General features: G+C 52.8%; 1 protein-coding gene and 1 long non-coding RNA gene across 2 annotated transcripts in view; both read left to right on the top strand.

The window, feature by feature from the left end:
• The window catches only part of WDR27 (WD repeat domain 27), a 153,693-nt gene extending 134,645 nt beyond the window's left edge, over nt 1–19,048 (top strand). The window contains 3 exon segments of the mRNA XM_086708337.1: nt 14,707–16,524; nt 17,143–17,265; nt 18,347–19,048. Coding sequence (XP_086564463.1) covers nt 14,707–14,757 — 51 coding nt within the window. The 3' untranslated portion in view covers nt 14,758–16,524; nt 17,143–17,265; nt 18,347–19,048.
• Nucleotides 1,048–10,198, top strand: LOC147581384 (uncharacterized). Its single transcript, XR_015251737.1, has 2 exons — nt 1,048–9,174; nt 9,298–10,198. It is a non-coding gene; the product is annotated as an uncharacterized LOC147581384 (long non-coding RNA).
• Nucleotides 19,049–24,016: the final 4,968 nt, after the last annotated feature.

Below are 24,016 nucleotides of genomic sequence, written 5' to 3'. Positions count from 1 at the left end.
TAAAGGGGATGCCTTGAAGCATGAATTAAAAACTTGATCTTAACTAGAAGTTGCATTTTGGAAAATGAATAATGTAACTGTAAAGGGGTTAGGAATTTCGATTTCACATTTCGAGTATAGTTCGTAAACTTAAAACATAATTTTAAAGTCACCCCACTTTCCACCCTACCCCGCAATAGGCACCCGCTAGAGTCATTGCCGTGAATTTCATTTCACTTAGTCTAAGAAAGCCTGTTAAAAAGTTTTGGTGCTTTCCCTTTCTGGAAATGATCGGGTTCTCCCATCGGTCAGCCCCGCCTCAGGTGTGGCCACTTGCCGACTGCTCATTTCCCAGGAGGCTCTGAAGTTTTCTTATCCTGCCCAGTGATCTTCTTCTCCTTTGACAGAAATCCCTGGGTCCTGTAGCAGTGGGAAGATTTTCTACTTGATGCAGTATGTGTGATTATCTCCGCACAATATTTTCTGTGCAGTGCTGACCTGTGTGTGCACGCACGTGGGCGGTGACAGGTGGGTAGTTTGAAACAGCCCATAACGTGCATCCGCTGTTTGGCGGGTCAGGTCCTAAACTTGAGCCTGTCATCGGCTCAGATGGGGTTTCTGGGGGTTCAGGGTCACCACGTTTCCTTGTCTGGAGAGTTCCGGTCACGACAGCACTGCTCAGTTCTTCGCAAGTACAGGAGAGACAGAGATGCTGTGCTGCTCATGTGTGTAGTCATTCGAGGCTCACACAGGCCATCCAAACTGGAGCTGAGAATGCCAAGGAAACCCCCCACCAGCTTCTTGTCTGGTTTTCCGCCTGTGTCCCTGAGGCATACAAGGCATCGCTTCGCATGCAGAGAGCAGGCAGGGGGAGGGAAGTTGGCCAGCGGTGGCCTCCTTCTGTGGTAGGTGAGGACTGACCGGCAAAGTGTCACCTTCTGGCCCAGGAACAGACTTTACCAGGTTGGCAGATTGTTTCCTTCCAAACACAGAAGCGGGCATCCTGGGAGTCCGGGCGCCACCCCAGGTCCCCACGATCCGACCCTTGGAGCGCTTGCCACGCCCCAGGTCCCCACGACCCGACCCTCGGAGCGGTTATTTGAGAGAGAATCTGCGTGGTTAGGAGTGGAGCTCATCTTGCAGAGTCCCCAGGCTTCCCGGAGACAAAGCCCCGCGTTCTGTAAGCCTCACCTGGGGCCTGTCTGCGCGGAGAGTGGCCAGGTCCGGGGCTGGCCACAGTGCCAGCTCCCCCTGCTTCCACGGGAGCCCCAGAACAGGGCTTCAATCCGTTCTGGTCAGAACACGGGAGTCTCCGCGTCAGGAACGACACAATTGCTTCGACTCCGTTCTTGCCAGGACACCTGGGCGTCGGCCGTCGGGTGAGGCACTAAATCTGCCGCTGTCCGTCTGCAGTTCACGCCCCGCGCCTCTGCCCTCAGCGTGTCCTGAAAGCGGTGCGGTTGGGCTGTTCCAGGATTAACACCTCCTTGGGCTACTGGTTCCCACGGACTCACCTGGGAGGCTCCAGCCAGGACGGAGCTCTGTGTCTGGTCAGCTCTGCCCCGGGCCCGCCTCCCCGCCTGCACACGGGTGCAGAAACACCGCAAGGCAGAATTACTTGGGTAAGTCCAAGGAGAGGCCGGAAGGCTACGCAAAACCCTGCGACATGCCGGACCTCGGCGAGTTTCAACCAAGTGGAGATGTTTATCCTGGATTAGAGACGTTTGAGAAGTAATGAAATTATGGAACTCGAGTGTTTGGACAGCTCCATCTCGGCTGCACAGCGGGCCCTCCTGCCCATCCCGGAAACTCTGAGTTATCGATCAGGAGGGTCTGCCTGGCTGCCAGCGGCCGGTCCTTCACGGAGCCTGAGTCGTCGCGACGGCGGGCTCGGGCCGAGGCGCCGTGTTCCTATCAGAGCGGCCGGGCAAGAACTGAGGCGGCGTGTGACGCGGCGTTTTCTCTTCTGAAATCCGTCAGACGGATGAAGTGGGGCAACGGGCTGTGTTCTCCAGTGGTTTCTGCCCCGAAGGCTCATGGAACTCACACTTTCAGATGCCGCCTGGTTTGAGGCTTTTAATCCAAAGTAAATCTTTGCGCTTACTGCCTCTGTCAAGGCCGATACCTGTGTGAGGTACGGTCCCGGTTTCTGCGCGGAGGACGTGCCGCGTGTTCGGCGAAGGACTTCAACACGGGGCCTGCTGCGAGCAGGACGTCGGTGCCCACCCACGTCTGCTCCTTTCGGCTCTGCGACTTTTCACGCACCAGATTAGCAACGTAAAAGACAGACGCTAGATTTTCCTCTAAGATTGCCTTCACCTCTGAAAGCCTATGGCTCACCTGGAAGCGGGTACGGGGACTACAGGAAGGGTTTAGTCAGGGGGTGCGGCCAGCGACACGGGCGTGAAAATGCTTCATACCCGGGGTCTTCAAGTGTCACGACATTAGTCTTCCTTAGGCTTCAGGACCAGATCGCGCTGTGAAAGATGAGCACAGGGAGGGAAATCAAGGGCGGATGCAAAGTGACTCCATATCGACCGCATGGCTTGTACGCGATGCGTCGTTTGCGCCATGAAGTGGCCGTGTTGTTGTATGTGTCACGCGTGTGCACACGTCAGTCCGTGTGCCGAAGCACGATCGTGTTGTTGTCTGCACTTGGCAGATGGTAAAACCGAGGTGCAGACAGAGCAGATGATTCAGCTGAGGTTACGTGACTAGTAACCGGTCCGCCGGCGTGGGCCTCCGCCCTGTCTGCGCTGCGATCACAGCGGGACTGTTGGTCTTACCACTTTGACTTCCTCCTGGCTTCCGAGTCTCGTTTACGAAGCTAAGGGGAAGAGGGGGCTGGAGAGCTCGCCTTTCCATTATTTGCCGGCCACCAAACAGACGAAATTCGGAAATGTCACAGGACGAGGGGGTTAGTCCTGGGTTGAGCGAGATCTACACCAGCACACTGTGCCGCGCACGTCAAGAAAGGCAGTTTGAGCCGGCCGCGCACCAGTGGTTCCCACGTTGCCGTGGGCTGACTTTGCTGCCTGGTCGCATTCGAGGAAGTTGGGGAAGAATGGCAGTGTGGGTTATCATCTTCAAATCTTGCTTCAGGAGACACTGGAGAGTCTCATTTCTACATTCCTTCGTCTGCTGGAGGACGCTGAACAGTAGTTTCTTTGTGAAGGAATTTCAGACCTTTCCCCCCACCACAGAGATCTCCCCAAGCACACAAAAAGGTAAATCCTGGCACCTTTCACGCATAGAGACAAACAGTGGCTGTGCCAGAGTCTGGCGTGGCTTTTCCACGCACAAGCACGTGTTCTCAGGGGCAGGAATCCAAGTCTGTCACGAGTAAATGATGAATTCCTCTCTTCATTCCAGTGGCACGTCTGGGTTTTGTCTCCCTTCACGACTGTTCTGTTAGGTGAAGTGTCCGTGAAGACGGACGGCCGTCTCCAGGAGTTACGAAAGTGGATTCCCCATAGTCCGTGGTTCCTCTCTTGGCGTTCCTGTGGTGTCCTCGTTGCCTCCAGCGGCAGGGACGGAGACTGGGCCCCTCTCATGGGTGCGCCTCCCTCTGCTCCCCGGGGGCCGGCCAGCCTCCCACCGGGAAGCCCGGAGGAATGGGTCAGACCACAGGCGGGCTTCAGGGCTGATGTCCAGCACAGCCACGTTTGGTGGCCTCACCTTGCATTTCAACCTGGAGCTCCTCCTCTCTAAGAAGTGCTTCTTTCTCCTCTCCTTCAGCTCTACGTGGAGCTCACATGCAGAATCTGGAGTTATACGTGGCTCTTCCCATGTTCTCCCCACCGTGGAGGGGACGTATGCCGGCTTGTCCTAGAGGAGGGTGGTATTTACACTATAGAAATGATAGCGCTTCCCATGTGCCGGCAGAGTTCTAGACTCGTTCTCGGGCCCTTGAAGTGGACGCTGTGATTATCCCCATCTTAGGATGAAGACACCAAGGCACCTGAGGTTGCACGAGGTGGTGTGAGTGCAGCCTGGCCAAGCCGTTCTGAGCTCTCTGTCTTCTATTACTGATGGGGAAAGTAGGAAGGTTCCAGAGAGGCTTGAGTTTGGGGAAAAGTGGCTACTTTCAAACCTGTTGTTTAGACAACAAAATCTTGTAGGCAGAGCTGTGTGATCTGCCCCGCCTGCTGCACGCTTGGGAGGTGGTCCTCGGTGAGCAAGAAAAGGTCCCAGTGCTTGGGGAAACGTGGAGAAAAAGGAGTCTAGACATTTGGAAACATGCCTCCGAGTGGAGGAAGTCAGGACACGTGGAGCCTGCGTGAGGTTTGAGGATGACGAGCAAACATGAAGCGATTTAGCAACATGTGTTGTTAGAGCTGGATTTCACTTAGGTGTGCACCAAGCACGAGCGCCCAGGTGTGCACCGAGCACGAGCACCCAAGGTGTGCACCGAGCACGAGCACGCAGGTGTGCACCGAGCACAAGCGCCCAGGTGTGCACCGAGCACGAGCGCCCAAGTTGTGCACCAAGCACGAGCACCCAGGTGTGCACCGAGCACGAGCGCCCAGGTGTGCACCGAGCACGAGCACCCAGGTGTGCACCGAGCATGAGCACGCAGGTGTGCACCGAGCACGAGCGCCCAGGTGTGCACCGAGCACGAGCGGGAGACTGGAGTTACAACCCAGAATCTTGTCTGCTTCCTCCTGCATTATTCAGTTACGGAAACCAAATTTTTCTCACCTCTGGCCATTAATCATTTGTCAGGATTTCTCTATTGTATGAACATAAGATGTGTGATGTTAAAAAGTAGTCTTTTATGTGTTGCGTGCAAACACCCAGAGCTTTATAAAATCTAGCTGATGACGTAGCACTCTTAGTTCTTCAGGTGAAGTATTTCTGCAGAGGCGAATCTCGCCTGAGATACGAACATGGTTACTTCTAGCTTTCACATGGCTGACGACACAAAGGCTTATTGTTTTATACCCATAGGTATTTGGATGTCATTTATTTTCAACAATCTTCGGCAGCTCCTGTTATCTACTTCACTTAGTCCTATATGGTGGCATTTATTATATTTTTACATTAAGGTTTGATGATAAGTCGTTTATACAGAGTAGAGTTCATCTGATGGGGTTTGAAATTAAATAAGAGGTGACAGATGGATATACGGCCATACGACCTGCACCACAGTCAAGCTGGAGGTGTCCCTCCAGGTCCCTCCAGGTCCCTCCAGGGTCCCTCCAGGGTCAGGACGGAGACCCTCCCCCCCACCCAGGTACTGTGAGTCCCTTCGTACTCAACTTTTTCTTCCGACCCCAGCCGCTGATTTGATTTCTGTTCCTTATGTCTTTTCAGGAAGTCACACACAGTACTTTGAATAATAAATACACCACGTGTTTGCATGTTTATCCTTTCATGCAGGGTGGTGGTCGCGAGCCTTTTTATACGGCTGCATGTCTGACTGGTGTGTCCCATCGTACATTTCACACTGGTTTATACCAGTTTGGAAGGTTTGGGTTTTCCAGCTTTTGTGTGGATTATGAGTAAAGCTACAGAAACGTTCGTGAACAGTTCTTTGTGCCAACGTATGTTTTTAGTTTTCTGGATAAATAACTTACATATGGACTTTCTGGGTTGTATGTGAAGTGTATGCTCTATTTTATAAGAAACTGCCAAGATGTTTTCCACGTGGCCGTCTAATTTTGCCTTCCATCAGCACTGAATGTGTAAGAATCCCCCTGGTTTCGCAGTGAGAGTAGGGTATTTTTTTGTTCTAACACCCGCTAAACACAATGCAATGTGATTATATGCCAGATTCGGTTATAGACAAATCTGTGTGGATCCAAAATAGAACCTGGCCAACTGGATTTAACTGTGCACTTAAAAATGCATCTTGATTAAGTAGGATTTATCTCCAAATACAAGATTGGTTCGACATTGGAAAATCTAGTGACTTAATCACCACTTTGATACAGAGGAAATATTTTGTAGTCTCTCAGTAGATGCCGAAAAAGCATTTAAATTCGTTACTGTTTAGGATTAAAAGAAAGTCTGCCAAAGTAGGAATAGAAAGGAGATTCTTAATCTGGTAAAGGTTATATGCTAATATTTATAGAAAATCTTATACCTAGAGATTTTACATTCATTCTCTTTAAAACCAGGCATATGACAAGGAGAACTACTTTCACAACTCTGTTAACATAATATTGGATATTCTGAATGATAAAGAAAGAGAAACAAATGAGAGTAAAAAGCCTTGGAGGAGGAGAGACAAAACTCTCATTGTTTGCAGATGATTTGATTCATTTAACTGGAAAATCTAATAGAATCATTAAACTCTTAGAACTGGTGTCATTCACCAAGGTTGCCACATGTAATATCTAGTTACAACAATCAAATTATCAGTAATAACTAACTGAAATTAAAATAAAAATAAGATTTCCTTTATAATAACAACAAATAACACTTTAGGAGCTTAACTGAGAAAAACAATGGAGAAAACTTTAAAATGCTAATAAACTGTGTAGAAGTTCTGAATAATATTCCATATCCTTTCATAGTTTAAGTTATAACTTAATATAAGAATGCCAGTTCTTTACTAATTTATAAATTTATTACAAATCTTTTTTAAAAAAAATTTTAATGTTTATTTTTATTTTTGAGACAGAGAGAGAGCATGAGTGGGGGTGAGGCAGAGAGAGAGGGAGACACAGAATCTGAAGCAGGCTCCAGGCTCCGAGCTGTCAGCACAGAGCCTGACGTGGGGCTCGAACTCACGAACCGTGAGATCACGCCCTGAGCCGAAGTTGGACTCTCACCTGACCGAGCCACCCCGGCGGCCCCCCTTCCGCAATTTTTACATTTATTTATTTTTGACAGAGAGAGACAGAGCACAAGTGGGGGAGGGGCAGAGAGAGAGAGGGAGACGCAGAATCCGAAGCAGGCTCCAGGCTCCAAGCTGTCAGCACAGAGCCCGATGCGGGGCTCGAACCCACAGACCGTGAGATCATGACCTGAGCCGAAGCCGGACGCCCAACCGACTAAGCCACCTAGGTGCCCCTTTATTGCAAGTCTTAATCGAAATTCCAGCAGGATTCAATAAACTTATCCCAAAAAACATTTATTGGAGAAAAAAGATCCATAAAAGGCTAAGTCAACTTTATATTTTCTTTATCAGATAATAAGCAATATGAGACCATAGAAATAATGTATCATTGATTCAAGAGCTGAAATAAAGCCAAAAGAACATAATAGAGAATTCAGAGATAGACCCATGTATATTTGAGGACTTAATACATAGTAATATGGCACCATGAAACAATGGAGAGAAGATGGATTATTTGGTACAGTGTTTAGGGAAAATAGGTCTTTATAGTGAAAAAAAACCTATTTTTATTTAAACGTGCATACACCTAATGATTTCAATATCCAGATGTGAAAAGTAAAACTATAACTAAATAGAGGAAACTGTAGAATAGCTTTGTGATGTATGCTTGGGAAAGATTTCACAAAACTTAAAAAACTTGGAAGTATAAAACATGAGACAAAAAATTTGATGACTTCTGTTTTCCTGAAACTTAAAAATTTGTTTTTAATGAAGGACACCTGAGAAAGTTAATGGCCAATAACTGGCAGTAATATTTAAAATTGAAAAATGAGTAATACGTATAAAACGGATCTTAATTCCTGACACGCCTCAGAGTCACTGGGAGCCTGTGTTTTGGTGTCACCTTTGTGCCTCACCTGCCTTCTCTGTGAGTGGGGATGGCTGCCCGTATTTATGTAAGCCCACTCCATGTGATAGAGATTCGGGATGAGGCCACCAGTTGAGAAAGATTGTTGTGGGTACTGTCCTGGAGACTTAATGTAAACGTAGTTGTGGGTTTATTATTTTTTATCTTTCCTAGACCTCATTTTGTTCCCTCAGTGACTATTTGACTTTTCCTTAATTCTGGATAATTCTGGCCGTTATCCCTTCAAATATTTTCTCTTGTCCAGTCTCATTGTTCTTGCCTTTCAGAACTCATTTTATTTTATTTTTATTCTTATTTTCTTACTCTTATTCTTATTTTTTGAGAGAGAGGTGGGGCGGGGGGAGAGAGAACCTTAAGCAGGCTCCATACCCAGCGTGGAGCCTGATGCAGGGCTCCGTTCCATGACCCTGAGATCATGACCTGAGCCAAAATCAAGAGTCGATAAGCCACCCGGGCGTCCTTGGAACTTCTTTTAAGTGAATATTTGGACTTAGTCTGCCATCTGAAGTCTCCTTCATGTTTCCCATCCTCTCAACTCTATGAGCCGCATTCTGTGTGGTTTCTTCACACCTGTCTTCCAGTTCACAAGCCCACTGTTCGGCTGTCTCTAATCAGGTCTTAACCCACCAACCGGAAGTTTATGTTCTGTTGCCCTGCTCTTATTTCCAGCTTCACTTTGGTTGTCTTCAGTCTTCCGGTTCTTTCTTATAACAGCTTATTCTTCGATTGTGTTCCTAGCCATTTTAAACACACTGATTTGAAGACACATGTGATGGCTCTGTCGTCTGCAGTGTTGAGTACCCCTTCCTGCTGGCATTGTGTCCACTAACTCTCATTCATGGGAAAACCTCCAGAGACCCTTTAGCAGAGCTTACCTTGAGGGTCCTGCAAGGCTTTAGTGGAGGAGTGGCCTGGGGGTTCTGAGGTTTGCTCTGCTGGGTGCTCCAGGAATATTAGTAGCTGAGACCACTTTTTTTTTTGGTTAGTTTCTTGATATGGATTTCCTTTTATCACGTGGCACAAGCTAAAACTGCAAACTCCCTGTTAGGCAGCCCTCTGTCATGGATTTTGGAGGTGATTTCCTCACCTCAGGCTGAGACATCTCATCTCCCTGCTGTCTGGATGCCCTTTCTTGTCCATGCTTCACTCAGGTCTAAACACGTGAATCTTCTGGCTTCGTGCGGGGTTTTTGGCCCAACTCCCTTTATCGTGAGACCCCGAGTCCTCCCCTTCTGTGTCCATATGGTGATTAAAGCCTGAGATCCCCCTCCAGCACACACACACTTTGCTGTAACAGAGACTGATTTCCTTGGGCAGAAAGTGATGTCATAAACTTGTCCCTCTGGCTGTCATTTCCTTTTCCAGGCTTGTCGCTATTTTCCTGCAGCTCAGCCAAGAGCCAATTCTCAGGCTCTCCAAGCCTCAGAATGCTGGTCCCTTCAGTAGTCACCACCCTCGACTTTGCAAGAGCTATGGTGAGGTCAGTGCCCCTGCAGCAGTGGGATGCATGCATTCACTCTCATGGGACGTCCCGATTTTATTGAAGGAAAGGACTCGTCCCTGTCCCTCATAGTTTATCTTTCTGTCTCACTGCCTTTCTCAGACTTTCCACCCACGTGGTTGTCACGGGAGCAGCAAAGACTCAACACCTGCCCCTGCGTAGGCCACATTTTGAAGCTGGAACTCAGAGAAAGAAGTGGCCGAAGCTGAAGGCCAGTAGCATAAGTGAGATAAGACTTCTGTTGCCATCTGTCCACAGCTGTGGCTTTTCCTGACTCCAAAATCCATTTTTGTTGTTAAGCACCTTTAGACATTCCAATAACCATATAATAAAATGCCTTTCTACTCAACTCGTCCAAGCTGGCTTTCTGTCCCTCACCACCAAGAAAGTGAGTCACACGGCTCTCCAGGCAGAGCAGTGGGGAGAATCTCCCTGTCCCCCTTCTCGGTTCAGCATGGCCACGTGGCTCCAGAGGGACTCGTCTCGCATCCCGTGTGTTTAGACAAACCTCTCTCACTCGCGTGCCATCTTCCTGCCGTAGTGCTTTCCGTGCAGCCCCAGCCCCACAGGGCACCCAGACCACAGGGACCCACTGATGGAGACAGCCGGGGACACACTGCTTGTGTTCTGTTTACACGGACGAAGGCCTGACCTTCAGAGGTGGAATTCCTCGCCAAATTCAAACGAAACTCACAGGACTCAGAGCTACTGTGTTTATCCCCCGGACACTGTTGCTTTTCGTAATGGTTCAAAAGTTTGGATATAGAAGTGACTCGGCCATCTGAAAGTTATTTTTCTGTTGTTTGAAGATCTGTTCTAAGAAAGGGTTATTAATGTTGTAAGATGTCATTAGTATGAGATTTGTAGCAGTGTTTTGCAGGCTGAGGTATTTAGAACAGATAAACCTCATTTTTTTGTTTTTGGTCCCAGATGTGTGTGGTTCATCATCATCTCTGATACAGTTCAAGGAAAGAGAAATTTTAAAATAAATTTAACACATGTCCGTGAGTGTAAGATTATTTGGGGACTTGTGAGTAAGTGAAGTTTTGCTCCAGTGTGAAATCTGACTTTCTTTTAACCATTTCTTTGAAATAAGAACTAAGTTCTCCTTCCAAAACAATAAACATTCTCAGGCCACAGTCTGAACTGTAAGCATCAGTCTGTTTCTCTTGGGTTATGTAAGTTGTATACTCGGTCTGAAAACTGCAGAGTTTTGTATCTGTCCTTTCTCTGTTTGGTCCCACACCGACGCCAACGTGGTGACCTCTGAGTGCGCCCAGGCGCCTGGTTCTGGCAGGTGCTCTACATGCAAGAACCGATACGGCCCTTCTGACGCCTGGGTCTGTCGTGTCACCTGGCGTTCATCCCAAACAGAGGTCGAGAGAGGGCACTTGCCCCATACTGGATGACAGATGTATGGCAGGACCAAGGTCTGACTTCATAGCACACATATGTCCGGGTTCATAGCACACGGAAACTCCGGAGAGGATTTAACGTTTTAACCAAGTAATGAAAGTCTGGATGCCTCCGCACTACCTCCGATGGCCCCACCAGTGTCCTATCGGGCAGGATATCTCGACTGATTCCAGTCTTCTAATCGGTGTCAGTGGAGACCTGCACCACACGGGGCACTGCCTGTGGGCTGCGAGCGCCCAGAAATCGTGCTTATTGTTATTTCTGCGTTTCTGACGTTTGATTCACTTAATCATTCATGGAAGCGAACGTCGGTCAGTGTCAACGAAGAGAAAACGTCCTCCCAGGGAGCTGTTGCCAGGCTGATGGCTCATCGCCTAGGAGATTACCGGGACGTCTTGAACCCAACAATTCCAAGAAGAAAACTGATGGTTTTAGTGAAGCTGAGGTGATCTGGGGATGCGTTTCCTGAGGGGGATGAGGTGCCGACCTTCGGGGCGCCTGCAGGCGCATCACAGTGTGTGCGAGCCAAGCCCTCGGGTCGTGAAGGGGGTGGAGGAGACACAGGACCGGAGCCAGAGTGGGTCACGGAGACCACCGAGCAGACATGGTGTCTGTGACGGGCGTCAGTCTCGGCAGACGCACTCAGATGTGTGTCTGTGCCCTGCGCCCCTGCTTGTGGACGGAGCAAGTGTGACTCCCCACTATCCCAAACCCTCACCGGGGTTCTTGTCCCCCTCCACTCCCCAGAGGTAGAAGGCCAAGCCCCAGTGCGTCTTGTTGGGGGGGGGGGACTGTTGTGAGGTGCGTCGTGTTAGGAGGGGGGACTGTCGTGAGGTGCGTCGTGTTGTGGGGGGAGACTATCGTGAGGTGTGTCGTGTTAAGAAAGGGAGACTGTTGTGAGGTGCGTTGTGTCGGGGGGAGACTGTCGTGAGGTGTGTCGTGTTATCAGGGGGGACTGTCGTGAGGTGCATTTTTTTGGGGGGGACTGTCGTGAGGTGCGTCATGTTGTGGGGGGGAGACTGTCGTGAGGTGCGTCGTGTTGGAGGGGGAGACTGTCGTGAGGTGCGTCATGTTAGGAGGGGGGACTGTCGTGAGGTGCGTCATGTTAGGAGGGTGGGACTGTCGTGAGGTGTGTCGTGTTAAGAGGGGGAGACTGTCGTGAGGTGCGTCATGTTAGGAAGGGGGACTGTCCTGAGGTGCGTCGTGTTGGGGGGGGGACTGTCCTGAGGTGCGTCGTGTTTGGGGGGGAGACTGTCGTGAGGTGGAGCCCTCAGGAACCGGCTCAGTGCCCCCCCAACAGCCCCAGAGTGGGCCGTGGCCCCTTCCCCCAGGTGGGGGCCACACCGGAAGTCTGCAACCTGGAGCCCCTAGGACCCGCCGTGCCTGCTGACCTGGGTCTCCTGGGCTCCTGACCGTGGTCGTTTGTCCCCTGGCCTGAGCTAAGACAGGCTCCCGGGTGTTGGGGCGTTTCTGGAGCACACCCGATGAGCCAGAAGACAGGCCCTCGTCGGTGGCCCCCCCGGGCCGTGTCTGCGCAGACCTCGGTGGGCTGGGCCTGCTGTGCAGTGTCTCGGGCCCAGGGCCAGGGCCCGGGGCGGCGGGAGCTCCACGGCCCATCTGCCCCCTGCGCCGCACGGGGTCTGCTGCCTCGTGGCTTGTGCTCCGGGCGGGGCCCCCGTGGCCGTCTGGGTGCCTGGCACCTGCTTCTGCAGGGAAGGATTCTGGGCGAAGGTGGGTTCCTGGACCTCTGTGAGGACCCATGGAGTTGGAGGGCTTGCACCTGTTCCCCTCTCTTCCTCCCAGCCCGGGAGTTTCTAGATCTGCGGGGACAGAAGCAGCAAAGTCTCCTCTTGACTCTATTAATGGATGTTTTACCTATTCTGAGGCAGAGGCTTTTAAAAACCAAAGGTCACAAAAGTACACGCTGCTCCCCTGCACATCATCTTGTTCTTGGCGCGGCCGGTGGGCTCAGCCCGGCTGTGGCCCGACCGAGGGCGCTGTCCCAAAATATCGGCAAAGATACCGAAAGTACAGTGGTTCAAGTATCCAAGTTGTGTCGAATTCCCGTACCGTAACAGCAGAAACAACCCAGCGTGGGAAGGTAGGAAAGATCAGTTGTGGAAGGCTCTGGGAGCACGCCCGAGAGACGGGGAAGGAGAGAGACAGGCTCGAGGATGTTTCCACGCCCCCAGAGAGGCACAGATCCGCACCCGAGACCGAAGCGCCCGACCCCGCGGATGTGGTTTAGATTCTGGACCGTAACACCGAAGGGGTCGCGCAGCGACTTGGTGGGGCTGAATTGGCAGATGTTTGCAAGGTGGGCTCGGGGCCGAGTCCACGCGGCTCCGGGAGGAGCCCAGGACCTCAGCTAGTGTGGTGGCCGGCGGGACGCAGCGGGAAGGTGGCGCTGAGGTACCACGGGGCGAGGGCTCTGGTGCCGATTGTGTCGTTTGAAGGAAGAGAAGATTCGTAGGTGGGGGTTGCGTGCCTTCTCTGGGCAAGAGCGTGAGTTGATTGGAGTTGAAGTCCCACCGGATGGCCACTCGGCGATTTGTGCAATGCGTCGAAATGCAGAATTTCCGCGTGGCCGCTTACAAATATCACACGGCACACCTGCGTTGGGTCCATGTGGAAATGACAGGTGAGGTCGTGGTGCACCTGGCCGGGTCCTGCTGTTTAAATGACCCTGCGTGGAGCCGTTCACGAGCCAAGAAGCCTATGTGTCGGCTGCTCTCGGTCCTGCCTCTGGAGCCCGGTTCTAAGGACAGTCTTCAAACCGTGGGTTTGTAACCACTTCCTTGGCCTTAGAATGAAAGTCTCTGTTTTTATTTGTTTGTTAATCAGCCCCCACCCCGTTGTGTATCTCTAATGATAAAATCCACTGCCGTTTGGCGGGAAAGAGACCACTGGGGGTCTGTGAGGTAAGCCGAGCCAGTGCTGGTGGACCCAGGACGCTAAGAGCCACCGGGAGCTTGCAGGGGTGACCGTTGGCTGTGGACAGCCACGTGCACCCCACGTAGCCCCTCACGGCCCAGAATGAAGAGCGGGACTTGGGGCAACAGACCCAGCTCCGTGCCTTAGACCAGACTCTGTAGTGAGCCAAGTTCAGACTTCGCCAGAACCCCAGGGAAGATGAGGTCCGTGGCCGGGGGGGCCCGAGCCCCACGTGGGAGCTGCCGTGTGCTCACCACCTGGTCTCAGGCCACTCGCGGGGTCGGTGCCCGGCACCCATTTCCCCACTCGAGCCCAGAGGCAGGCGGAGGTGGACGGAGAGTGGCCACGGGGGGCGGAGCGTCTGTATCGCTGAGAGCAGAGTGGGAAGGCGCGGCTTGTGTCTGTGCCGTGGACGGCAGGGCCGCCCCCCTCGCCCGGGCACACGGTCGGGCCCTGACCCCCAGTGTGGCTCCAGTTGCAGGGAGGGCTCTCAGGAGGCAAAGCTGGGGGCGGCCTAGGGGCGGGTTCCTCGTCCGATAGGACCGGCGGCCTGACACAGAGGGAGAGGAACCAGCACCTGCAAGGAGGAAAGGCCGCGTGAGGACGGGGGAGGGTGGCCGCCCACAGCCGGCCGAGGGGCTCCCGCTCACACCGGGTCGCACGCCTTCCGGCCTCCGGGGTTGTGAGCCAACAGGCGTCTGCGGAGCCGTGTCCCAACAGCTGGAGACCTGGCGGGAGGGCACCGCCTGGATTTGCTCCCCAGGACGCGGACCCCACCTCACTGCATTAACGGGGCAGAAGGAGGGCATCTGCCCCTCCCCCCCGCCACCGAGCCAGCCGCCCTCCGCCCCCGCCCTGGGCTGTGGCTCGCCGCCCGGCCCGCAGGAGTGGCCAAGAGCTGGCGGGCACGTCTGGAGGCCGCCCTGTCCTCTCCTGACGCTCCTCTCGAGCATCAGAGCAGCAGTGACGTGCGGTTCGCACCCGTCGAGTAGAATACAGCACCAGCTGCACGTGGAGATTTTACTGTTTTTGACGCACTCGGTTCTGTGGTCTAGAAAATGGAAAATGAGGCAAACGCCTGCAGAAAGTGCCCTTGCTTCCTACCTTACAGGACCCTCAGCTAATGAAAGTGACTGAACCACATTTCGTCTTCAATTGCAGCTTGCCACCACCACCCTGGACGGCAAACTGCAGCTGTTTGTGGCTGAATAACTCACCGTGGGCCGGTGCGCCGCGGGCGCGAGGGGGACGTGGCCAAGGCTGCTGGATCCCGAGCCGCTGCCGCCCCGCGTCCCTCATGCTGGCAAGGTCTCCTGCCCCGCGGGACGGTCCCCCTTCCCGGAGACGGAGTTGGCCTCCAGCACTCGTGCGCAGAACGTGGTGAAGTTACAACAGAACGTCCTTCGATAAAAAGTAACCCAGTGTTTGTGTCCTCCCGGACTTTGTGGGGTGGGGGCGGGGGGTCCACGCTGGCACGGTGGGCTCACGGCCTCCTGACGGCCTGCCCTGCTGCTGCCTGGGGAACGGGGCCTCTGCACACAGCCTGGCTTCTTGGCCCTTCCTCCCAGTTGAGCCAGGGCCCCGTTGGCATACGAGGACCTGCTCAAGACCTTGCCTTCAGTTCCGTCGGATGAATTCCCAGAGGTGCGCTTGCTGGGTAACACGGCAGTGCTGTTGTCGATGTTTGAGGAAGCTCCACACTGAGGAAACCACAGCACCGTCCCTCCAGCGGGCACAGGAGCGTCTGCTTGTCGTTAACACCCCACTGCTTTGTATAACTTTCGTAGCAACCATTATTTGTCTTACATATTGTTTGCATTTTTATATGAATTTTCTCCAAATTAAGTCCTGATTCCAGTTTTCTATGACTTGGAGAAAAAGAAACTTAAAATTATTGGATGTCGGTAATAAGAGCCAAACAATATTTTAGAGAAAAACTAATATGTTAAAAAAAACCCAAACATTACCAAGCTTTACTAGGGAAAATGCAGGACAGAATCAGCTTGTAAAAGCCATTGCTGAGGTGAGAGCCGTCCCGAGTGGCTGGCCCGGTGGCCGCCAGAGGCAGGGACGAGAGGGAGAGTGGACAACAGAGACCTGGGGCCGCCTCCGCCCCGGCCCGGCCCGCGATGGGCGGCGGGTGTTGGTGCCATGGGAGCTGACTTGCTGAAGGGATGTGTTGTGTTGTGTTCTTTATCGGCATTAACAGCAGTTGTGTCTTCTCAAGCAGCAAGCAGGTGCACTAACGTGAGATTGTTTGGTCCTTCCTCCTCCATCGGAGAGCACTGCTAAAATAACATAGTATGTAGAGCTTCTCACTGAGGGGCGCCTGGGGGGCTCAGTCAGGTGAGCGTCCCACTTCGGCTCAGGTCGTGACCTCACGTTCGTGGATTCAAGCCCCACGTTGGGCTCTGTGCTGATAGTTTGGAGCCTGGAGCCCGCTTCGGATTCTGAGTCTCCCTCTCTCTCTACCCCTCCCCCACTCGCGCTCTGTCTCTCGCCTTCAAAAATAAACATTAAAAAAATTTTAAAAATAAATAAAATAACTCACTTTTAACTTGATTTCACTTCATTACCCAATTTTTACGAGAACGCTGAGTTTGGTAGGAATTGTCACTAGATTCGTTTTCTTAACATTGGACAAAAGCTACATCAGAAGGAGGTAGTCATGGAATTTCATCTTGGAAAACCCATTTGAAGGCATTCTGTTCACACACGAAGTTCATAGACTGAATTAGGCCAACGGGAACTGGCCAACCCCAGGGCGTGTGGGAGAACAGTGTCGCCGACTCTCTGAGGTGTCGCCAGGACAGAGGTTCTGACGGTTTTACACCTGAGCCCACAGGTGGACGCAGGTGATGGAGGGCGTCCTTGCCCGGAGAAAGGGGGCCCCATGATGCTTCTGAGGACACCTGGCTGGGAGAAAGGGCCAGGGCGGAGGCGGAGGTGGGGTCCGGAAGCATTTTATAGTTTGTGAAGGTAGCTTAACCTGTCCATCTCCCCCGATGCCGCCGGGCTGTTCGAGGTGGCACCCACCATTTTACAGGAAGGAAGGACTGAGACCCTCAGCACGGCTGCTGGGGTGGCCCGTTGGGTGTGCCGTCTGTGGGGGGTGCAGGAGTGAGCGGAGGCAGAGTGGCGGTGGGCGGGAGCTGGTGGGCCAGCTCGGGGGGCAGGGGAGGGGCGCTGGCCTCTGGAGGGGGGGCGGCGTCCTGACCTCCAATGGGAAAGCGTCCCGCCTGCTCTGGTTTCAGTAAGTAGGCCGCTGTGAAGATTCCCTTGTGGGATTTGGATGACACAGTGATTCCTATTATGTGGTGTGTGTCATGGGGTTTACACGCTCTTGGCACACCCATGTTTTTGTAGACAAGAAAGCAGGAATGTGATCGCGGGCTGCCCAAGCTGGGTGCGGAGGGGTGGTCTAAACAAATTCTGGAATAAACAGATTCTGCTCATTTTTGACATTCTCTGAGGTGTTCTTTTCAGATGGGGACTTTGCTTTTCATTAGCTGAAGCAGCACTGACTTCGTGTTTCAGACCTTGGGGGAAGGCGCCGGGTGCTTTGCAGTAAAGGTGCTGTTACTTGTGTTTTATCAGCTTCTCCATCTGATAGCCAATCATTTGCAAAATCTGGGATTGGACCTGGAGACCCATCAGCCTGGAAGAAGGGCTCCAAGCGGGGAATGGACGACTCAGCGTTTGGAAGGATGTCTTTTCCAGGTACCTAGCAGCTCCCTGGTGTTGACCTTATTAGGTTAAGCTGTGTAAAATTACCAGCACGCAGCTGGTTTTGATCTGTGAGAAGGGCAACTTCATATGATCCAGCCAAATATGTGTTTCAAAGGAAGGATTGAACACACACGCCAACCCTACCTCCCGCCCCCTTCCTCCCTGCCTTCTTCCTGTCTTCTTTCTGACAACAGTTTGGTTAGTGCTGACTTTGTTTCAGGCCCTAATTCAAAATGACCTGTCAACTTGTTTCTTCCCTATGTTCCCAGCCCAGCGTAATTTTGGCTGCTGTTAGTAGCTTCACGGGGACTTCTGAGCACCTGGGGCCGCTGACCCAGGGCGTCTGGGGTCCGGGTTTGTTGGGTGAGTGAAACTCACACTCCCTGGGTGAGTGACTGACTGCTCTGCCACTGGGCCCTGGGTGTGGCCCTCGGGCCAGGAGAACCTCTCCTGCTCGCTGGGAGCCTGTTGGCGTCACATGCACACTTCAGCTGAGGGTTTCAACAGAGGATTAATTGATGGAGCTTAGGCATAGGATAGGAGGACCAAGGTCCCAGAGGAACAAGAATGGAATGGAAGTAAAGCAAGCAACACTAGAGAGAAGTAATGAGTTTGAGTAGGAACCAAGGTGGCTGTGCAACTGTGAGGTTGACGGTGAGAAAATCGAGGCCACAGAGGGAAGGTGGCCCTCACAGGCAGGGCAGGGTGGTGGGATGGCGGCGTGCCCTGGCATGGGCGGACGTGAGGGTGGGCCCTCCACAGGGCATGTGCCCGGGAGTCAGGGCAGGGAGCCCGGTGCCCATGGACCGAGGTGCACAGCATGCGGGACCCTTCTGTCCAGATCAGCATCAGTGCAGGCTATGGGGTTCTGCAGGAAGACATTTCATTCCACTGTTGGCACTGACGTTGACATCGTCACAGGAGGAAACAGCTCTTCTGTTCACTTTCTGGTCGGGTGTGGTGGGTGGAGTCCATGCTGACCCACGTGGAATCCGGGAGCCTGCCGGTTTCGTGGCTCTGGCACGTCCGCCGCTGACACCCTTGATGTCAACACGCGGCTCTCTACCTGCAGACGTTAAGGGCCGTTGTCACCTGTCATTTGAATAGCAGTGGCACCTGCTTACAGGCAGAAGCTCCGAGTTGAATCGTGGGTATGAAGATTACAGTGACGCGGCTGGATGAGGAGGGGAGGATGCAAATTGTCTTTTCCTTCTGCAATGCAAGATTCCGCCAAGACAGTCTCCACGTTTAAGCCTCGGCTCTCCTGGGCAGTAATGCCGCCCTTATCTGACACCGTGCTTGTCCGTGGCCTCTGCTGTTCAGCCCTTGTTGCCATGTGTTCTCGAGTGGGCCTCTCGGTGCCCTCCTGAAAACGCCTCCTTTGACCCAGACCTCAAGGCACCTTCTGGTCCTGCATCCTGTTCCCGTCCCCCACAGCAGCCTTTCCATATGTGACCCTCTTCACAGAATGCCCAGCAGCCGCCTGTCCCCCAGAAAGCACCGTGTGTCCATGGCTCAAGTATTTACCAGGCATCGAGAAAACAGTAAACTTTCCTCCAAAACCCTGAAACTTTGCTTTCAGACCTGCGCCGGAAGTGCCCTGGCACGCTGAGTCACATTCCAGTGGTAGCGGATCAGCCCGGGGTGGCTCAGATGCATTACAAGTAGATGAGAAAATATGAAAACAAAAGGCTTCCTAAGTGAAACCATACTGGTTTTTCTTCCACTGTGAAATAAATAAAATAATGTTTTTCTTTCATAGATATGGAATGAATCCATGCTGTTTGCTGTGGTTGTTTTTTTTTTAATTTTTTAAATGTTTATTTTTGAGAGAGAGACACACACGAGCATGAGCATGAGAGAGACAGAGAGAGAGAGAGAGAGAGAGAGAGAGAGAGAGGAAGGGAGGGAGGGAGGGAGACACGGAATCTAAAGCAGGCTTCAGACTCCGAGCTGTCAGCACAGAGCCCAACACAGGGCTTGAACCCACAAACTGTGAGATCATGACCTGAGCCAAAGTCAGATGCCCAAATGACTGCGTCACCCAGAGACAGCATTAGGAAAGTTAGCAAGCCCCAGGACAGTAGGAACACTGATAATACAACCTGTTCACTATGTCAGGCAGAGGCTTGTGTCTACATAACACCAGAACCACTATAGTTGCTAATAAAAAGACAAACAACCAAAAATGGGCAAGACTCATGAACAGGCACTTTGTGAAAGAAGATGCATGATGGCAATTTGAAAGGAAACTCGCTCAACAGCATTCATCCCTGGGGAGGCTCAAAGTAGACTAACAGTGGGGCCCTTCTGCACACTGACGAGACTGCCAGAAACTTGAAGGGACTGACTGGGTGTTGGCAGGGGCTCTATTCCCCTGGAGTGTGCAGGTTCTGCCAATGGAACACCAGATGGTTCAGTTTGGAAACATGTTTGGCAGTTTCTCAAAAAGCTGTATATACATACATCGACCCTGGGTCTCAAATTCCACTCCAAGATGGAGGTGGAGTTGTGTGAGAATGTGTTAGAATGTTCACAGAGGCTTTATTCTTGGTGCTCAGACCCAAACTAGCCCAAAGCCCCCCATCATGGGAGCGGACAGACTGGTACATGCACGCAGCAGACTTCTGATAAATGCAGGGGCAGGATGGGTCTCAAGCAGTGATGCAGAGTAAAGGAAGCCACATAGAATACAATGCACAGTCTCTGACTCAGGTTATAGGATGTTCTGGAACAACTGAACCCTACAGCAGTAAAGATCAGATAGTGGTAGGGGCCAGTCTGGACAGCATCACAGGCCAGTTTCTGGGGAGATGGGCAAGTCTGTCATCACATGTGGGTTTCCTGAGTGTATGAGTTTGCAAACTAAACATGTGGTATGTAAAGGACACCTCAAGAAAACATTCTTTAAAATACACAGAGAAGGTTGTATGCATATTTCCAGTAATGGTTGGGTGATGGCATGTGACAGAGCAATGTTTTAGCTGTAGAGCTGGGGATCTAAAGTCCACACTACTGGGGCGCCTGGGTGGCGCAGTTGGTTAAGCGTCCGACTTCAGCCAGGTCACGATCTCGCGGTCTGTGAGTTCGAGCCCCACGTCAGGCTCTGGGCTGATGGCTCAGAGCCTGGAGCCTGTTTCCGATTCTGTGTCTCCCTCTCTCTGTGCCCCTCCCCCGTTCATGCTCTGTCTCTCTCTGTCCCCCAAAAAAATAAATAAACGTTGAAAAAAAAATTTTTTTAAAGTCCACACTACTTTGTTCCAGCACCTCTTCAACCACGTGTGCCCAGCACCTGCTGTGTTCCAGTCCCGCTCTGGGCCCATGGGAAACAGATGGCCTTCCTGTAAGCAATGGTGGGCTTTCTTCCCCAGGCTAGCCTCCCTCTGCTAGGCTCATTCATACAGAGCAACTTCTATGGCTTTGTCCCTATGGGGTCTTTGTAATGATTTTTTTTTTAAGTTTAGAGAGACAGTGAGAGAGCACACGAGCACGAGCTGGGGCGAGGAGCAGAGAGAGAGAATCCCAAGCAGGTTCTGCACTGTCAGTACAGAGCCCGACTTGGAGCTTGATCCAAAGACCCTGGGATCATGACCTGAGCCCAAATCAAGACTGAACCACCCAGGTGCCCTTATAATGATGTTTTAATTACATGAAGGCCCACCACTCAAACTCCAGAAAGGGTCAGAGGCCAAGGCTTTAATTCCACCAGGTATACATGGAAAATAATATATCTTGATGAGTGAGAATTCTGGACGAGAGGTAAGAGAAGTAAATGCAATAAAACACTTATGCAAAGGGGAAATTTTAAATATTGAGTGATGAGAGAGCATAGGGCAAGCTGACAGGCCTCAAACACCGGCCCCCCCCCCCAACCCCAGGTAGGATATTTATGACACCCCTCAGGCCCTCCCGGCTGCCCAAGAACAAAGGAAAGGGGAAAAACAAATGGTTAACTGATAAAGATCACAGTCCTGCGGGACCTGAGTCTCCCATCAGTTCACAAATATCTTAGTAAATTACAAGAAAAAGGCAATCTTATCAATAGTCTAACCTCCAGAAGCCTATAGACCCAGTTTCCTGGAGCCCCAACATCACCCTTCCCCCCTCAGTGAGAAGGGGCACAAAGGCAGAAGGAAATGGCAGAACTGCTTACTTCTAACCACAGCCCACTGACACATACTTGAGGCCCGCAGACAGTAACATTCCTCCAGGAACTCCCGGTGTCTTCGCTAATGCGTCACTAGGGGGAAACACAACCATAGTTGGACAATAGCCAGGCCTCCAGCATCCTGTGTCTTCTTCAGCATGAGAATCCCACTGGAAACTTCCCCTTGGATTTACCTCCCCCCAAGTCCATAAGCAGTCTCTCCTCGTGGTCCCTGGGCAGCTCTTCCTGCCCACGGGTCCTGTCCCCGTGCTTTGATAAAATCACCTTTTTGTACCAAAGGTGTCTTCGAGCATTCTTTCTTGGCTGTGGGCTCCAGACCCCCCTCATCACCCCAAGACTTCATCCCTGAGTACTTCTCCATCCCGTGTTCGAACACCGTTTCTGCTTCTAAGTGACGGTGCTGCCTTCCCTTCCTTCTTCCCGTTCCCAGACACTACTGCAGACACGGCACACGGGCTCTCGTCCTTGAGCTTAGTGTGTTCACAAAGCCGTGCTGCACAGACACGTGCACACGTCTCCCCTCCGCCCCAGGAGGCCTGTCGGGTGGAATGTGTGCCTTTCTGCCGCCTTGTTCTCGGAGACCCTGCTCTTCCGCCCGCACGTGAAACCTTACTTCCCTCCCCGCGCTGTCCTGCCGTGCGACGTCTTCGGCCCTGACACCGAGGGGCTGGTCGAGTGCCGTCCCGGCACGAGGCAGTGGGCACGAGGCAGTGGGGCTGTCTTGCACCCACGGGCGGCGCCACAGCATCGCGGTGCGTGTGTGGAGTCAGGTGGCTCGGAGGCCCTCGGCTCCCATCTCGCCTACCTGCTCATCTTCTCCCTCATGCGACGTCCTACCTGCTGCACGTGTCAGGGAAAAAAACCATCATTGCTGCGTATTTTTCCTTTGCAACCGATTCAAATGCTGTGAGGTTTCTCAGGATTTTCCTGGGGTTTGAGCCAAATCCTTGTATCTATTTTCCCTCATCTGTGCAGAACAGTGAAGCTGGACGCCTAACCTGTGTCACGTAGCCTATGTTGCACAGGACACGCTTCGCCCGGACCGCGTGAAACCAGAGCGTGAGGGAAGCCGTGTCGGCCTCCAAAACGGTTCGAGCTGCAGGCAAATTATGTGACTGTCCCAGAACATACTGCTTATGTTTTAATTCTCATCATCTCAAGCTGGTGATAGTTTCCGTGCTGGTTGTGAACCATAAGGAAACAGAAGAGGTAAAGAAATCTTGGAAAAGAGGTGTGCACTCGCTGGGATTTTTCTGGAAAACAAACTGCCCACACCTGCTGGCTTCAGGCTCACGGGCAGGGCAGAGCCTGTGACCCTCACCGTGGACGTGCGGCCCCCGGCGTCAGCGTTTCCCAAGGCGGAGGGTGAACGTGCACGTGGCCAGGGGCACTCTGTAAGCCACCTCCGCCTCTGCCACCACCGAGTCTATTCGTGTTCCAAAGTAAACCCATGACCACACTCAGATCACGAACAGGGTGGAGTGGGGTGGTCGCCTCTTCGAGGGGGCAGCAGAGTCGCGTGGCAGAGGGCCCGGGATCCGTTAGAGCCCGGGAGCGTGGCACGGGAGCCGGGGCACATCCCCGCATCCTAGAGCGCTGTCTCGGGCTGCGCGGCTCCAGCGCCTTCCTCGTCCGCCACCCACTTCCGAGCCTGGTTCCGGGCCTGGTGGCGAGCCTTCCCTTCGGCGCCTGCTCCGCCCCGGGTCGCTGGGGGCCGCATCCCAGAACGGACGCTCGTCTGTAGGGTTCCCACTGCCCGGGTGTGTCGCGGCAGGTCCAGGGCCGGCCCCCCGGGCCCCCCTCCTGCAGCAGACCCCAATCTTGGCGGGCGGTTTCCATGGCCGGTGTTGCCTCCAGCTGTCACACTCTGGCTTCTCCGCAGTCGGCGGCCGCCTGTCGGCTCCTGCAGGACGCTTCCGAAATCCCAGTGTCTGCGGCCAGGTTTCTCACAGCCTCGTGGGAGTTGTGAAGTGGCCTTTTATGGGGTCCTTATGTTAAAATATATGCCTCAGAAGCCCGACTTAGGAGGAAGAATTTTTGAGCAAAAGCGCCCAGCAGGTGTGGTGGTGCCTCACAGAGGTTGCGTCTTCTGGATGGTTCCTCTCACACTTTTGCAGGCAGGACGATGCCGCCACCCAGGGCGTGAGGCCCGCGGACTCCCTCCCTCCAGCGGGTGCCTCTGCGCTCTCAGTGAGGCCTGTGCTCCGCTCCTGCCCCCCCCGAGCCGGTTTGGGGAAATATTCCTGTTGCGTCTGTGCAGTAAGAACCTTCCCCCTTGACACCTGGTACGTCCCCTGCACTTGCCCCCTGGCTGTGCTCGTCGGAGGGGATCATGATGTTGGCGAGTATTCGAATGCTACAAGTTTGATATCTGTTCCTAAAAAACCACTGAATTCTCGGCGGTTAGAGTGGTAGCTGGTCCCATCTGTGTGGCTCTGTGTGCTCTGAGTCTGAGTCACAGAGATGATGATGAGTCGGGTGGCTAGACGCTGCTCACACCTTCCTCCTGCACCTGGTGCCTCCTCGTCCTCCTGTGGGGACACCTCGGGCCACGGTTTTCTTCTCCGCAGCAAA

Source organism: Puma concolor, chromosome B2 (assembly GCF_028749965.1).
Source record: "Puma concolor isolate L17-30 chromosome B2, mPumCon1.1.hap2, whole genome shotgun sequence".
Lineage (NCBI taxonomy): Eukaryota > Metazoa > Chordata > Mammalia > Carnivora > Felidae > Puma > Puma concolor.
Note: the sequence above shows the minus strand (reverse complement) of the source record. Positions and strands in the feature narration are given on the sequence as shown.